General features: G+C 41.1%; 1 protein-coding gene across 14 annotated transcripts in view; it reads right to left on the reverse strand.

Moving 5' to 3' along the window:
- BNC2 (basonuclin 2) overlaps positions 1 to 18,329 on the reverse strand; it is a 432,069-nt gene that overhangs the window by 13,746 nt on the left and 399,994 nt on the right. For 8 of the 14 annotated variants that reach the window (XR_006741320.1, XM_036434122.2, XM_036434117.2 and 5 more), the window contains 2 exons: positions 11,881 to 13,850; positions 11,390 to 11,455 (listed from right to left, as the gene is read on the reverse strand). Coding sequence is in view for 13 of the 14 variants with exons in the window: in XM_036434122.2 (XP_036290015.1) it covers positions 11,390 to 11,455; positions 11,881 to 13,850 (2,036 nt within the window). In the remaining variant the exon portion in view is untranslated. The remainder of the gene's footprint in view (positions 1 to 11,389; positions 11,456 to 11,880; positions 13,851 to 18,329) is intronic. The other 6 variants (XM_045580259.1, XM_045580261.1, XM_045580258.1 and 3 more) reach the window with 2 other exon arrangements.

The following is an 18,329-nucleotide window of genomic DNA, read 5'->3' on the forward strand; positions in this document are numbered from 1 at the left end:
ATATATTATAAGATTACAACAGTGTATAAAAGCTGTTTCTACTGCTTGCTTTGATTAGGTTGGCAATAGAGATATGCAGAGGCAAATTCCTCTCACAGGACAAAAAAAATAACTGGGGTAGAGAGAGAAGATGAGTTCATCAGCAGAAAGGATAAGGTTATGGTATTATTAGGGATCTGGTCTTAGCGAACACAGTAGTGCTTATTAAAAGAGTAGTCCAAAATTCAGCTCCAAGATGCTCACTTTCAAGAACAACACAAATTAAATCTGATTTGACCTCTCGTCTCTTGCAGTGGACTGCTTTGCACATGGGAGACACTGAAAAGTACATTTATTTGCTTTCAATCAATATTATGCATGAGTCTTAAGAAGCTTTCCCAAAAATGCACTGTAGGAAACAATGATCCCAAGGTTGGAAGCATGTAACAGAGGAATATTTAAGCAAGTACAATGGTAATACAGCAGAGGGTAATTCTGACCCCATTGATAACCCAGTGGTGTGGTGCCAGGAACTGCCATGTAATTAGGGCGTGAAGGAGTCCTATACTTGGGGCTATGCTTACAATTACAATGTTCCCTCCGGCCCTTTGCACGCTTTCCAACCCCTTCCATACTGCGAGCTTACCAAAACCTCCTGAAGACTAAGATCACCCTTAAAAGCAAAAAGTAACGAGGTCTATATTGTACAGGAGAGGTCATAATACCAAACTTATGTTTTGAACTGCTAAGTGGCAGTACTCTGACTGAAAGTAGACTATACATCTATGGTGTGTGTGTGTGTGTGTGTATACTAGTATGTATATATGGGGATAGAGAGGTACATTTACATCCAATCTGGAAAAATCTAGATGCTAGGTTGGAGTGTACTGTGGGATATTGAATCAACAATATTCCTGACTAGAAATGTATATCTGCTATCCAAAATTGCAGAAGAAAAATTAATTTTGCCCCCACTTAATTCTCTTCTTATCTGGCTTGGTATAACACTATCTGTTGTCCTTAACTGCTCAAAATTTTTATATTGCCATCTGTTAATGGCAGGATACTTACAGTCATGTGATAGTATGCATTTCTGCAAAAAACAAAACAAAAAACTAGTTGCGTTTTATAGGTTATTATTTAAAAATTCCCTCCATAAGATCTGAAAACCATTCCTAAGATTAGGAAAAAAAACTTCAATGTAAAATTCTAGTGAATAACATTTAAAAAATACATAAAGAAGTACATATTAAATGCGAGATGTAAAAAAATAAAAAAAGCTAAGCAAATTAAAAGTATGAAATCCAGTCACTTCCATCCCTTTCAATATAAAACAAATCATCCACACCGGTCACACAGACAGTTCCCACTACATTCAAATTATTCACTTGAAGATAAGCTCCCACCAAACTCTTCAGGGGGTTAGCTAATTTACTGCACAGATACGGCACGTCTGTTGTAATAACAGGTAGGATGTATTGGGGTCGACCATTTATCAGAATTAGACTTCTTTTCTCAATCCGCAGTGAATTATGCTGCCTACACGACTCCCCTCTCTCAGACCTGCCATCCTCTCACGGCCCCTCACGTGGCAGGCAAACAAAATTGACAGTCTCATCTTGTCAACAAGGGGCGATTCTCCCGAGAAGCCATTTAACTTTGCCGAGGAAGCAATGTATTAATGTGCCGGTCCCAGGAATGTTAATCATCTCCAAGCTTCTGACCTAACTTTGACATGAATGAAATCACCGAATTTGTTTACTAAATGAATCGTAATATGCTAATAAGAAAGCGTGACACACACGGAAAAGCCAAACAGATGGTTTGTTTACTCCACTTTGCAACTTTATAAATGTTGTAGCGCTGAAGATGTTAGTGAGAATTATTGGTCTGTTGGCAGAGGCAAATGTGTCTTTTGCATACGAAATCTGGCGCTACAGTTAGAAAACAATTTGTCATTGCTGTGGAATGCATAAAAAATGTTGATGTTGTGATGGCATTTGGGGAGAGCAGATAGTATTAACATCCAACCGCCCCTGTCTGTTCCCTAGCCATTTTACTTTTGAGTTGTATGTGACGCATGGAGGCTTCTCAAGGGCCCTGATGATTCGATAGGTACCTGTTACACTGGAATGTGAGACACTGTTACCTGTGAACAGGATAATGTTTTCACAGCGTTTTCTCAACCAGGCAGTTCATACGGTGCTGTTTACTATTTCTGTTGGTAAGAAAAAGCCAAGCCAAGAATGCTGGCATCTTGTTAAGGGTTTAGATATATTTTAGGTAAATTTTTTGAATTTTATGTTTACTCTGGATGAACTAACTCTTAAGTCTTCCATCTTTGCTTTCCAGTCTGACTTATATAGTCTAGAAGACATATTCCCAAAATAGAAATGCATTTTCCCCCTCTTGATTTTCAAACATTTCTGCCATTTTAAAACTTTAGCTTTCTTTTCTAATGTGTACAGCATGGAACATCAATTTCTTTCTGACACTGGGAAAAAATTGGAAATACTAAAAATATTCAAAATGTCTTATATCATTAACATGATTAAATTATGATCTTTCACAAAAGACAATAACAGTGGTAATGTATGAGTTCCCTAAGACAGGGGAGAGAATTTGTAGATGATATTATTAGTTAGCTATAGCCTCATCTAGAATTCATTCTATGTTGAAAATGAACCGGTATGTACAATACATGAACAAAAACAATGCACAAAATCTAATTTTTGTCTTTGGTTAAATGATGTTAAAATTTTCAGCAGACACATGAAAACTTCCAACCATCAATGCACCTATGCTACTAAACACTTGATTTTTAGAAACATTCCGTTGATTTTTGTAAAAAATCTTTTAACTTTTCATTCCCACAAGTACAGCTGAAGCAGAATTTTGTATGAAAGAGGCGGTTATTTCTCCCAATATTCTAAACTACCCCCACTCAACTTCTTAGTCCTATATATATAATTGAGACTACCTCTAATCTTATAGGATTCCCTAGTGCAGTGTCAACAAATTACAGCACACAAGCCACATGCGGCTCTCTGGCCCCTTGAGTGTGGCTCTTCCACAAAATACCATGGCCTGGGCGAGTCTCTTTTGAAGAAGTGGTATTAGAAGAAGTTTAAGTTTTAAAAATTTGACTCTCAAAAGAAATTTCAATAGTTGTTCTGTTGCTATCTGGCTCTGTTGACTAATGAGCTTGCCGACCACTGCCCTAGTGTATCACTACGCAGTGCTGAGATGTTTACCTGTCTGCAGAAGAGAAATGAGAGCGCAAAGTGATCTAAAGAAACCACTGGGTTCAGGTTGCTGTCCAAGGATCACTCTGGAGTGAGAAACATTAGCGGCTATCCCAGCCTGGCGCTTCCATCTCATTTCAAACATCTCCTCATTCCTGACCAACAGAGAAAATTTCAATAAAGTACTTTTACTGGTTTAACAACAGAGAGCTCCAGGGATTGTCAAAGTGCTAAGCCTTTTCCAAGGAGAGAGGAAATCAGCAGCTCAAATATAATTAACCTTCCATTCTCAATGCAAACTGCCACGCACAGGAGCTGCGCAGACTATTAGCGAAGTCATAATGGCCGACAGGCAGAAGCGAAATTGGTCAAAAAGTTGGCTGCTGCTGTCATATTTTTGGAATTATGATTAATGGCACTAATAATGCGGATGATTACTGATATGTGTATCTCCAGCAGTTTATCATATTGCTCCGGCTGCCTACACAATAAACAGGATGCTATCATTTACCTCTTTATTGAAGGCAATCCTTCTCTTGAAGGAGCATATTCTAATTACTTCGTAATGTTTTATGTCTTAAACATTTTGCAGCTCTGGACCTTGCCAACTGCTTCGTGTCTACCATTGATTAATTACTGAATGTTTAATCAAAATTTAGAACCTAATGTAGTCATTTATGAGCTCGCTGCAGTGCCAAAGTAGTTAGGCTTTGCTCCCAAGTTTGGAGAGGGTTGGGTTCAAAATCAAATCCCAGCCATGCATGAGGATCCAAGAATTTCACCTTGGGTGCTCGGAGGTTGCCAATTCCATCTCTGCTGATGAATGGGAGGTAATCTAACTGCAGGGTAAACAGCATTTTTACCCACCCTCTTCCCACTGCACTTCCCTTTTCTCTTCCCCCCAATTCTCTAATCCACAGAGCTCCCCCATTGGCTGATTCGGAGAACAAGAAGGTCCTCGTGACTGCCCATCACGAGAACATAGTTTTGAAGTGGTTAAACAAGTGAACAATAATTTGCTGAGACAAATACATGAGGTTTTTTTTTTTTTTAATGTGGATTTTTTATGGTACTGTCATACAACCATTCACCATTGAAGTTAAGTGTTTTTTTAATACCATTACTGAACTGCTGAAATGGATGCTAATATAGCTTGGAGTGCTAATGTCAAGTCCTGGTAATAAAAAAGACAGACTGCTGAATGAAATAATTTCAAGTAAAAAATAGAACAAAAGTGTTCTCTCTCTTGCTCTACACTTTTATTGAATTGGGACTGACTGAGCCAATTGCTTTAGAAGTCTGTAAAACACAATTACTAGTGAGCGGACTGACCCACCAGTGCCCCTGCGGTGACAGAGCAGACTAAGAAGGCAGCCGGGTTCGAGTGGCTCCCCTCGGCTGGCCATCACACTGGAGGGGCTTCCTTCTGCAGGTCTGTTGTTCTCACTGCCCAAATCTGTCTTCTTGTACGTAGAAAATCTTGTTATTTTCCAGCAATGTGATAACATAACCTTCTATGTTACCTTCCAAGATAAAAACGTCTATTCTAGTAATTAAGGATGATTTGTCTTCTGATATTCTTATTTATGAAGATGTTCATGTGAAAACACACATATACATTTTGGGGTTGTATTTAGATTAGAGTGTTAGCATAAGTTTTGGGCAGCTGGTAATAAATCAGACTGATCTATGCAATAGAAAAATTGAGGCATCACTTACATATGTTCTGTTAGCAACACTTGGCTTTTTTTTTTTTTCCTAAGGTAAAGTCAAAATAATTACAGCAAGCAAGAAAAAGAATTAAAGTAGAAGTGGGTAACATTTTTCCTCCTAGTTAATAAAAGAAGTAATAAACTCCATAAAGTACTAGAGTTACGATCACTAACACTTCAGGCATAACAGCTTTTTACCAGGAATTTACAACTCCTGTTTTAATTCAAGCAGCTTGCATTAGGACATAAAATCTAGGTATTTTTTAAAAGAGTAGTTTTATGTTAAATAACTGAAGAAAAATTGTCCTTTCCTAAAAAGTACTCTTTCTTTCTCTTTCCTTGGCCTGCTTCTCTCTCACACACGCAGGTGCACACATACACACCCCTCTTGTCACTCAAGAACCAAAGTTACTAAGTCCCTTTCTTGTGACATTTTTTGGGAAAGTGTAGACTCCTTTCATATTCGGCCAAGTTCACTGATTTGAAGCTTGTGGCAGTCTTACAGCAAAAACATGAAATGATTTCTGAGGATTAAAAAAAGAAGAAGAAAGAAATGCTGTAGCCCAACCTTCACTATGAAATTTCAACCGAGAAAGAAGTCTCCCTTCTTCTTAGCACAACAACTGAACACTGACAGCGAGAGGGAGCTGGTAGGAGTCTTTTACCTAGGAGAGAACCTTTTTTTTTTTTAATTTTTTTTTTTTTTTTTTTTACCAGGTTTGATACATGAGAATGTTAATACCTTGTGCAGTCTTACAGCCTGCTTCCTGGGGTGATAGGGCCTATATATTTTTTGAAAATATGATCTGCAAAAAACGAATATCTCAAATGAATAATTATTTTTGAGAAAGATTCAGATCAATGCAGACTACCAGAGATTCAGAGAGATGGGGGTGGACCTAAGAGAGGTAGAAATCAGGGAGATGACCCTTTCACAATGGTCTCGGCATGAAAAATGCTGCCTGTGCATCCAGCATGTGCATCCTGCCCTAAATGCTCAAGACAATGCTCCCAAGAGGTGTAGCTTGTTCCTTTGGAGGGGAGGTAGGAATAAGGAGCGTAGAGAAGCATTAGGTTTGTGCAATGGAAGTTACATGGCCACAAGAGATTTAGTGTAACCCCCATCCATAGAAATTTGTAAAAATCTCTTTGTTATCATGAAAAGGAAGCACTCTCCTGCCACTAGGCTTTGCTGTCTATTTGGTAGGCAGCGGTTTGGTGCAATCATGGGACCGGAGGAGGGAAAGGTCAGCAGAGGCTTAAATGAGCTTGTCTTACATCCAGCGGGGCCAGCAGGAGGTCATTAGGAAGATAGGAGGCTCACTTTCGGCTTGACAGAGTCTCTCCCCGTGACACCAGGAGACTGCTTTGCTCCCTGCTCCTCTCTCAGTGTATAAAAGGAACCCCAGAGACAGGAATGACACCGGAGTTTATCTTACTACCAAAGTTTCGCTTGAGGAGGGCACAAACAGCAATTACTCAGAGGGGGATTTATTTTGTTTGTTTGCCTTTGATGGAAGGTAATGGAAATAAGTACAAAAGACTTATTGATCCGTTGGCTCTACTGTGAAACCAAATAGAGTAACACGGGGAAAAATCGCTTCCTTAACATTTAGAAGTCAGAGGAGCTGCACCACTTCGCTTCATGAAAGAACTTTGGAAAAGGAGAATTGCAGTTTGATTGGCAAATGTATAGGAAATGAAATAAATGGCTGATACCTTAAAATGCTCTCCTTTTGCATTTGGAGAGGATTTCATACTGTAGTTGACAGCTAATTATATTAGGGCAAATATACTAATAGTTATCTTGAATTGGTGCTAAGTGGCTCATTTCTGGGAGGTATTACCTAGTAGAATCAAGAGTATTTATTGAAAATCTCTCCTTAGAAAAGTTCTCTATAAGTTTCCAAGCTGGGGGAATGATGGGGAAAAATGGATGCTGCTGCTGAGAAGGTGATAACAGGAGGCAGGTAGCATGTTTTCGCATCTTCACCTCTGTTGTTAATCTATGCAGTGGCTCTTCAGAGGTAGCTCATGTTAATTTATTCCTGCACACCTGTACAGGGCTGGAAGTCAGGTAATAAGGCAAGCAAAAACTATACATCTCTGCTTTTTAGCTACAGCTACCCAGAGGCCTGCACATGAACAAATTTAGTTCTGGAGACATCAGCACATTTTAATAAACCAAATACAGATGTCCTACTCCATATAAATCAAGAAGTTTACATGTTTAAATCTGGATGGATTCAACTAGCAATCAAAGGGAAGGTTTGCACTTGGTACCAATGGCTGCTCATATTTATTTATAAATCACCCAAATCAAATATTATTTTGTTTTTAAATTTATTCATGGAGCAAAATCACCTTTCCTACACCTTGAAGATCAAACATGTACATTTCACCTTTCTGATAAAATATAAGACAAACTTTGGCAATCAGTGGCCACTATTCTCAGAGAAAGAAAGGATAAAGACGATAAAAGTCCTCTTCCTATGAAAAACAAAGAGATGTATACATCTTACTATGCAAATCACCTGTAGAGAAAGTCTTCCTTTCAGATGAGGAAGTTTTAAAATTGCCAATCACTCAAGCAGATGTTCACAGATTTTAACATATTAGCAAGTGATAAGAAATTTTGGGGAAGAAGAGGACAGAGGGTGTTTATGTATTTTCTGAATAAAAATCATTTGGCATTTGTAAATGGGCTTCTCTTAAATATGGGTGATCCATGGCCACTCAGCCCTCCCAGGGGTCAAAATCCAAGACAGGATGAGAATGTGACCAAAGGCAAACCAGGCCCAGCTAACTCTATGAAAATATCCTCTAGAAATTTTCTCTTATGGGGACTGTAGGTTCTAGGACAGTTAGTTATCATTACTTCTTCTCAGGGAGTATTTCATGTGCGTTCTTCCAAACTGGGGGCCAACCTCCTGTTCCCTGACAGGACAGCACCTTAGTAGCAGAAAGATCACGAGGTAAACAAGAAGGAAAGAAGGGAGTTTAGAGTCTTTCAGGACTAACACTACATAATAATGTCATCTTATGGTATCATAGTTCTTTAGAGAAAATAATTTATATTATTCTAACAGCCACCTACCAATAGAATAGATGGGCTTTTGTGTTTACTAACTTGCTCTTTGTCATTAGTGTGGAATGGTGGTGCTCTCTGCTTTTGGAATTTTGCAAACTCACACTCATCCACAACAGTGTCAAGAAGGAGGCTTAGAATCCTCAGCCATTGCTAACCTGTGTGAACCACTCTCCTTCCTTTTTTCCTGACTTTAGACAATGAACATTCTTGCTTATCAAAAAGCCTTCAACTTGATCATATAAAATCCAGAAAGACCATAAGCAAAGATTTGGAAATCTCTGCTAACTCGCTGCCAAATCTAAAACACAGTATTTAACATCTTTTTACTTTCATCTTACTAACATGCTTATCTAGAGACAAAAATACACCTCCCTCGTGTATAACCTTCTTGGAAGAAGCCCAAGAAGGCGTGTATGCTGCTCCTACAAGGTGTTCTGAGCCCAAAGACAAGAAGGCTGCTTTCATGAACAGAAGGGAAGGGGCTATTCTGTTCGTTTTATCACAGGTGTCCTAGAAGCCCTGTAGCCTTGCGTACTTCGGCCCCCAGTCCAAATCCCCTCTAACGCTTTATTTGCACAAGGAAGACATTGTGCAGTCAAGGGTGGATGAATCGAGACTCTAGGGAGAGGAAAGAAATGGGCCCGAGGACAGCAGGATTAAAGGCAAAGGATGGTTTCTGTTTGGGAAGGTCTTGGCTCAAAGAAAAGAAAAGAAAACTTGTCTTGGCTTCATTGCAGAGGAAAAAGCAGGGACACAAAATTCCTGGGGTTCTCGTGACTAACTCGGGAAAAGTGAAGAGAAGGGGAAGGTGAGTCTAAGCGGGTAGATCAGAGTTGTGATTCAAGAGGATCTGTGAATAAGATTAAATTACAGGTCAATATTAGCTGACAAAATGGTGATAAAAGGCTGAATGAAATGGGGACACAATTATGTTTGAGTCATCTGCTGAGATGCAGGAGGAGGCTGATTTCCAAAAGACGTCGCTATTTGTGGATATTTGGTAGTAAATATATTTGCATTGAATATTATTTCAAGTCATAGACTCAAGAGGAATAAACACATTTCTTCTTAGCAAAAACAAAAAACAAAACAAAAACAAAAACGTCAAAATTAAAGTACTAAAATTTTTTAAAGCTTTTAATCAGGGATTACAATACTTGAATATTCTTGAAAAGCAAAATTTCAAGTGAGAATCAAACTACTTTCTTTGCACAGTATTTATTTTTTCAATTTTCTTCATGGATCAATATCCAGAATTTAAAAGATTAGGTGTGATGGGGTATTTCAGCCAAATGAAATGTATCTCAGTCTTGTAAGGCTTGCCATCTCCTGTATGACTCAACACACCTGGGAGAATATCAGTACTGTTTTCCCACCTACAATCTGCTAGTTATCCTAGACACTGGCCTATCCTATATAACAAAAGGCTAATATGCAAATCTACCAAAAGGCAGAATGAAAGGTGGCTATGACACGCATTGACCATGAGTGGGCAGAAGCCCAATGCAGGAGCTGCCCCCCTGGTGTTCAGTGCACTTCCACAGGGGGTGCACTGCTCGGCCAGAAGCTGGGCTCATGGCTGGTGAGTACAGTGGTGGTGGTTGGATCCTTTCCTGCCCTTGTGGGAGCACTAAGGATGTCCGACTGCTGGTTTAGGCCCAATCCCCGGGGGAAGCGGGGAGGAGGGCAGGCCTAAACCCTGGCAGTGGGACATCCCCCAAGGGCTCATGGACTACAAGAGGGTGCAGGCCAGGCTGAGGGATCCCCCTCCCCCACAACTGCAAGAATTTCATACACCGGGCCTCTAGTGTTTCCATAAGGCTAGTCACTTGGCAAGCTCCCAATCCTTAGAATAAAAATGGAGATTGAAACATTCCCCTATCAATAAATGCTTTTTCCTCAGACAAACCACCTTTTCAACAGTACCTCCTCTTACATCAGGACATAAAAAACAGTAACATAAAGGAAAGCACTACATTTTGGGTGTTGTAGCCTTTTGGACCCAGAGTCATTTTATTCCAGTGTTATGACTTGCAATATTTTCAGCAAGCCAACTGAAACAGTGATAGGAATTCATGCAAATAGGCTTAAATTTTGGCTTGTCTTCAAACACTCCATTTCCATAAATATTTTATGCAGGTTTTCACGAGTCTTTTATTTTTTGTTTAAAAAAAAAAAAGAATCCAATGCATTAACCTCATTATCACTAGTGCTCTATTTCAAATTTAAAAGAATGAACATTACTTACAAACTTGGGGAGGAAGCAGTTGGGTACACTATTATATTTTATTATTTAAAGTACTGTAGCTATCTTATCTACCATATTCTGGGACTGTCCACAATACCCTGGAACTGAAAAGAACTTTTTGATCATAAACCATTTTTTTTTTTTTTTACAGAACAAGGTAAAAAGGAGTGGAGGCTAGGGGACTAGGGAGGGGAAAGCTTTAAGAAGATAGATTTCTCTGCAAAGCATGTTTTGAGTTGTAGAAAGAAAGCCACATTTTCTCGGAAATTTTGCTTTTCATGAATTGGACCCCTTGAGCTGTACTTCAGTACAATAAAACTTTTTTAACTCTTATTTTTAAAAAAGACTAATCTTTAAAATATGAAGACAAAACAGAGTATTCCAAAAGCATGTCACTACTTTCCAGTGGTACTTGCATTATATGTTACACTGTCAGAGAATCCTACCTAATCGATAAGCACTAGCATTTGGGTGGTGGCTACTTGCAAACTTCCTAGTTCATTTTGTTTCTTCCACCTCTATTGACTTTGAGCATGTAATAAAATTTTCTCTAAAAATATTTTGAAAAGACAATGTAAAACCAAAAAACCCACATCCAATAGAATAGGGAGAATGAACTGGTGTGTCTCTGGTTGGGCTGGTGTGTTATGTAAATGATCTGCTCACAAGCTTATCTCCCCCAGGGCAGGGTAACTGCGGTTCCCCACCACTGACCACCTTGACACATTCCATTTATATTACATTTTCTTTAGGGCTGAAAAAGAACATTGTAGGTTTAGGACCAGCTGCTTCTGTTTAAGCCCAACTGTTTCAGAGCTGCAGCTACATAGCTAAGGTGTGATGTCATCTGAAGGCTGGACATAATGTATTCTAACTGCTCCTAAAAGTATATGCACGCCTCCCCTTCTGTGTGCATCATTCCCATGACGGACTGTGTTTTTGAGATGTGGTCAAAGGCATTGGGAAGCTAACATCAAGAAACCCCACATCACCACACCATTTCCCCATATGAACAATTACTTTGATCCCATTTTCTTCTGATACTTTTGTGAACTCAAAGAATTCAAGGACACACTAAATACTCATGTAAGAATGATAACATTTCTGGTTATACCTACGGAGATGCAGGCTGTCTCGATGTCCTGGACCTATGGTTCTTTCCATCCGTAAATTTCTGTTTCTATATTGGATAAATATGTGTGTATGAAGATAATATATTGATTTAAATTTTTTTTTTAAAGCCACAAGGCAAAGCAGAAATATTTATAACAGAAGCTGAGGCTTCTATGTGAAAGGTTCATGGGGAAGCAGGGAACTGTGGACACGGTTAACATATTCACACACCTAGATGCATGGAAAAACATACACACATACACAGAGCACAGAGAAAAATGGCGTGCATTACTGGGTAAGATGGCACATGATTCTGCATGCTTAATCATAACAAGCACCAACTGCAACAATCCTTCATGAGCATGGCAGCTTGGTTATCGTGTGGTCACTGTGGACAATCTCAGTGCATCAAAACATCTAAGTTGGATTTTTTTAATGACAGCCCCCGCCCCCCCTCCCCACAGCAGGAGCAGCCAATGGAGATTTACTGACCTGTCTCTGCTCCGGCGAGAGGGGAAGGCAGCGTTGCAGCCAGCCACCGTGCAGACGTGCATCTCTTTCAAGTGAACGTTCCTATAGTGGAGCTTCACGCTGTAGGAGCTTTTGAAGCTCTTCTTGCACACGTAACAGATTTTGGGGTCTGGGCTGGAACACAGGTCGCCTTCCGGGGAGAACTTCTGGGGGCTGCCGTAATTCAGAGAGGAGGCAAAACTCTCGTGCAGGGCCGCCATGCCGGCTCCCCCACCATTGTATAGTCCGTACTGGCTCATGTAGAACATGTCGTAAGTGGGGTCTGCAAACTCTTCCTTCACCTTGATGAGGTCCTGGTGGGAGGGCTCGCTGTGGTTCTCGTCGGGCCTCTCGCTGCTCATCAGGACCTTCTCGCTTACCTCGCTGTGCATGTGCTCATCCCCTTCCATGGACTCCTCGCCCAGTTTGGGCTCGGAGGACTCGGACTCGTTCTCATAGTCCCGCTCAGGCTCCTGATCCTCCGAAGTCATGCTGTCAGCCCTTCTGATTTCAGTCCTTGAAATGCACCGGGACCTGCTGTGCTTCGAAAAGTCCTGCACAGACATGCCTGGGCTCATCTCCTCTTGGGAGTGGCAATGATTGTCATGGCTCACGTCATTGACCACGGCTCCGGGGTCATTGGGGTCATCGTCTTCGTCATCAAACTCATCGGCGGTGTCGATGATCTCCTTCTCGATCTTCACGGGCATGCTGGACTTCCTGGGCTTCTTCTTGGGGGGCAGGTCGGCACCGGGCTCGTGCGTGGCCATCATCACGACCGGAGCTGCTGGCTCAGAGGGTGGCACGGGGTGCGGCTCCAGGGCACCGCTGGTTGGGATGAGGGGACTGGTCGGGAGGGAGGTGGGAGGACTCACCATTTCTCCTGGAGTGAGTAAACTTCTATAAAATGGAGGGACTGGCTGGACAGTCTTTAGCCCGGAAAACACCAGCTGGCTGGGGAGAGGGTTCTGTAAGACGGGGTCGAGTGGGGGAGTGGTAAAACCCATCGGGGGCCGGCCGGGGCTGGTGAGTGTGAGATTTGACTTCGTACTCGCTATGACGGGGGTGGCAGCTCCCGAGGTGGCCCGGATTAAGTCTTTGTCTCGGTTATTTCTTAGCATAGGCATGTGGAGGCGAGGGTTAGGGTTTGCACTGTGACGATTGCGGCTTCGGAGGGAGCTGAAGACCATGTTGCAGCCTTCGATGGTGCACCGGTGTTTGATCTTCAGGTGGACAGCGTTGTAATGGATTTTGAGAGTACCTTTATCATAGAACGTCTTCCCACACGCGTTACAGAACACTCTTCCTTTCCTGGAGGCTGACCCCATCCTTCTCATCCGGTGGATCCGGAATGAGCTTTTCGGGTGTTCAGTTTTGGTCAAGTCACTGACCGGGGCGGAATTCTGAATGGGGGACACGCAGGTTGGCTCGGTTTTGGGCTCCACGTTAGTGATGCTGGTCAAGGCGTTCCTATTGGGAGTCTGATCGTTCTTGTAAGGTGTGGGGGATACTTCAGACTCGCTGCTCTCGTTATACTCATTCTGGGTTGACAGGCTGGGTTCCCGCAGCCTCAGTCCTGGTTGCTCTAACAGGAGCCCGTTTGGAGGCAATCCTAGCAGCGGGGCCGAGACTGGGTTTATGTACTGGAATGGAAGCAGAAACGCAAGGCTGTTGGGGATGTTTTCGAAGTGATGGATGCTGGAAGGGTTGCTGTTTTCTAGGTGAGAAAGGAGGCTGGGACTCCTGGTGCGATTATTGCTCTCAATGAAAGTCCTAATGTCTGAGTCTGTCTTTGAAGACGGGACAGCCACGGCCTGCCCTTCTTTCTCCTGAATTGCCATCAGCTCTACGATGGATTTGGTTTCTCCAAACCGCAGAAACTGCTGAAGGGTGATGATTTCCTCTTCTCGAGACATGATGGCCCAGCGGTCCAGCACCTTGCCGGCAGCATCCTAGAGGCCACATCAAAGAAACAACAAAGACAAACACAGAGGCTTATTGATTGTGTATAACAATTCAATGGAACTGAAGGTGCTCTGTCTGCTCATGGAACACCGAGAGCAGAAAACAACATGCAGACATTGTTAATAAAAGTCGACCCACCAAGCAAACTTTTCTGCCATGCATTAGAGTTACAGTTAGATAAACAGACTGGGTTTAACAATGTCAAAACAAACAAAATGTATGCCACTGGGGCTCTGTGGTCTAAACGCCTTCACTACGGCTATTTTTAACAATAATGGTCTCTATACTATGAAAATATTTAGCATACATTAGTACAAGACATGAACTCTTGCTATGCAACCCAGTAAAAAAGCAAAAAAGACAAAACATGGTACCTTAATCCTTATTAAATAATGACACTGTAGGAAGAAATTAAATACATTTTGTGAATTTTATTTCTTCAACACACGCAGACATGACACTGGATTCAACGGTGAAAATTCCTTTAAATAGGAGCTATTATGTGAATTTCTAAATAAAAAAGATGAATAAAGTTACATTACTCCTCCCCCCCCATTACTAAGCCATATATATTTTTCTTTTTTTTAATGGCTGCATTCTAGTGCCATTTAATAGTGGGCAATTTCATAAGTAGAGTTAGAAGAAAAAAACAGTAACTGTACTTATCCAGAAAATTGGTTGCAATCCTATGATTCAAAGTTTGAGTTAAAATTAAAGTATTTGATTTTTATGCTCTTGTTATTAAATATAAATGACAGTTACAGATATTTGGAAAGTAAACCTGTGATGGATTTAGATAGAAAAAATGTGTAAAAATGTTGTCTCTTAACATCCTCCTCTGATAGCAAAGGGAGTCCACGGAGAATACACATCAGTAATCACCAGACTATGTGTTGTTAAATATACATTAAAAAGCATTTCACACTTTCATTTTTGCTAGTAACTATGAGATTTGCCTGGAGGTAGAACTTAAAAATCCTGCAATGTAATGTCAGGCAATCCGCTTCAGCATGGATTGAGAGAAATCTATTCAAACACTTAAATAATGACTCCATCGTTTTCTAGGGCACAGCTTCTTTCCACCAGGATGGGACGCTCTGCAACCTTTTCTGAATGACACTTGCTCCAACCTTAGCCATTAATTGAGAAAGCAACAACAAAAAAGATACTTACTAATTACAAAGAGAAAAACCCCAAGTTTATGATGGAGAAACCTAACAGACACCACCTTAACTAAGTGACCAAAGCTAAAATTACCCGTGATGCATGTCATCATATACCTTCCGCTCTATCCACTGAGAAGGACACGTCATTTCTTTTGTGGTTTTCTTGTCAAAAATTTATAACCTCAATTGAATCATGAGAAAACACCAGATAAACCAAAATTAAAGAGCACTCTACGCAACAGTGGGTAGTATTCTTCCAAGGGTAAAGTTAGGAAAGACTTTTTTTTTTTTTTTTTAAAGACAAAGAAAGAAACACAATGTGAAATCCGAGACCAGAAAAAGTACATTAGTGGGAAAATGAGAAAATTTGAATAGGGTCTCTAGATTAGTTAATAGTATGGTATCAATCTTAAGTTCTTGGTTTCAACAACTTTACTATGCTCATGTTAGATATTAGATTAAGGGAAGCAGGATAAAGGGAATTGTATTGCTTTTACAATAGAAAGTTATTTCCTTTCATTGGTAGTTCTACTCAGCCTTGCGATATAAAATTCTCTCTGGACCACAATCATATGGTTTGAACCATGATAACCAGTTTGATTATAAGGAGAAATTTGTCATCTACTTAAGTTACTTAAAAAGGATGCTTTGATAACTATAGGCTATTCCTTATAAGGCTGACTCCTAGCATTCTATTATTTTACATACAGTGTATGTGTAGGTATGTGCCCCTGGGTGTCCATTCTTATGAATTTTCAAACACAGATGTCCCTTGGTCATCCTGTAGATCACGTGTGTCAAACACAAGGCCCGCGGGTCAAATCCGTCCCGCCAGGCCTTTCAATGTGGCCCGCACCGCACTGTCATCACTGCACTCCGCTGCGTTTCCATCACAATGACAATTTATGACTGTTCAGTAAACCATTCGGCCCGCAATTTAGGCTGGATTTTAGATTTTGGCCCCTTCTCTGATTGAGTTCGACACCCCTACTGTAGATAAAGCCAGCCTTCAGATAAAATGTTTTCATGCAGCTATATGCTCAGAATAGTCAATATAATAATGTGGGTACATGTTGATCTGGATGATTGGGGAGTCCTGAATTAGACATTCTTTTTTAAAGTGTCATTCATAGAAATTGGTCTGCCTTAGACTGGTCTTCTTGGGGGCAAGGGAAAATGGTAAGGAAGGAAGAGGGTTGGTGTTGTAGAAATTTTAAATTGTGACTTTTGTATAGATTATCTCATTTGAACCTCCTGACAGCTTCCAGAGCTTAGTGAATGTTTAACGGATGAGAAACCAGGGGCGAAGAAAGGTGAGAAGGCGTGTTAAGGTTGCCAAGATGCTAACTTGGGGTCCAGGACTTGCACCCAGAAATTCGGACTCCCAGTTCCCTGAGCACAGTGACTGAGTACAATGACGCCACTTCCCAGAGGAGCACACTCAGTATGCGATGAGAAGGCAGAGAGCTTCCCCTGAACAGCGCTGGTCTCCAGAGCACAGCAACACCCTCTTCTACTCTGTTTTCCCCTTCCCATCACATCCACTCCCTTGATTGTTCTTTTATCTGAGCCTTTCACGGTGGGTTGTTTCTTAGGCTGAAACCAACCGTGAGCAGCCTACAGTCATTTCTTCCTCAAGGTCTTCCCAGGAAGCCTGCACCCAACTCTGCATGCTGATAACGTACTGACACAGCTGCCAGCCGCTGGTATTAACACTGGCCTTAGAAACCATAGCAACTGATCAAACCCACCTGAGGCATCTCCTGTCCGTCCCCCTCCTTCTCTCTCACCCAGCACGCCTAGCAGTCCCATATGGTCTCTGTTCTCCTGGCCTGCCAGGATGCCTGCTGCTATTGCTGAGACTGCTGCCTTTCACTGTCTATTCTAGTCCAGAGGAGCTGCCTCTGCTAAACTACTTACTTCTGGTGGCAGAAGTCCAGGTAAGCAAGACTCAGAACTTTGTTGGTAGCCTGAGTAATAAAAGAGATGCTTCGTTTACAGAGGTAAGAGAAGCAAGCAATTTATACTGACACAAAGGCCCACCCGACACCATTGTAAACAAATGTGTGTGGGAACAGGACGAATATCTACATTAGACACTCCAACGGGAGTCCCCCCTGAGAGGGCACTGGCCTGAATACAGGCTAGATGACATGCCGCTGAAGTTCTTCCCAAAGAAAGTATAGTTCATACTTGACCAAGATGATCTAATGCTATCATGTTCCTAAGAGGTGAAATTGCAGCAAGAAGCAAAGCTGAGTTTCTTAGCAGCATAATGGGTCTGTAAGAGCTATGCCAGGCGTGGCTACCAGTTTTAGCGCTATCCTTGGATAAATGGGTTGACGGGAGCTAGAAATCATCAAAGAGAAAGGAGGGAAGCCCTGGTTCTTTTTTCTGTTTGTGACAGAAATAAGCATGGTCTGGTGCAGTGGTGCTCCAACAGTGGCTTAGGACTTCTCAGGTAAGGCCAGAATTTCCACGCGTGGTCATATGCTATTCAGAAAGGACCAGTGCCCCCCCTGAATCACCCTATACCCCCTTTTGTAAACCAGCCTGCAAATAATGGAGATTAACCATTTGAAATCCTTTAGGACAATTTGATACTGCTGCAACATCTAAAGCTATGATTTTTTTCAGTAACTTATTTCTATTTTATTTAACTCAAGACTGATTGGGGGAAACTGATCCTGCCTCACAGATAGTTTGAGAAGTACAGATGTAAAACCGAGGCTCCTTGCCACGGCAAACTCTACCAGAGTGAATAAGGGATATATAAAGAATTAGGTATTATCACTGAATAAATGTCAATAAAACAAAAATTCAGCCTGGTAAGCCAGTCTAAACATCCTGACTGCTGACCAACCCATATTGGGACACTGGTCTTGGGCATGAATAATAAATTACATATACCTGTACAACTGGACATTTGTCTTTCTCATTTGATTTTGCAGTTGGTGAGTTAATGCCTTTGGGCTTTCCCATTTGTAAAGTGAGTTGAGTGACCTTTAACCCTTTACATGGGAAATTGTTATTTACAAAATGAGGATAATAAGATTTACTCTGTTAAGTGAAATGTAAGGTATTATTATAAATATTGATTTCCTGCTAAAATAACTGGGTATACTACTAATTAAAAGAGGAGTAACACCAAATGATCCAGACTTATAAACCAGTCTTACTGGGTTCACAAAAAAATAAAACACTTAAAATATTTACATCTAAGCATTTTACATGAAAAGACTTCCTTTTTTGTATTTCAATAGAACCAGTGATTATCGCTTGGTGCAAACCTGGCAGCCA

The sequence above is a fragment of the Pipistrellus kuhlii genome, unplaced genomic scaffold (assembly GCF_014108245.1).
Source record: "Pipistrellus kuhlii isolate mPipKuh1 unplaced genomic scaffold, mPipKuh1.p scaffold_m20_p_12, whole genome shotgun sequence".
In the NCBI taxonomy this organism is placed as follows: Eukaryota; Metazoa; Chordata; class Mammalia; order Chiroptera; family Vespertilionidae; genus Pipistrellus; species Pipistrellus kuhlii.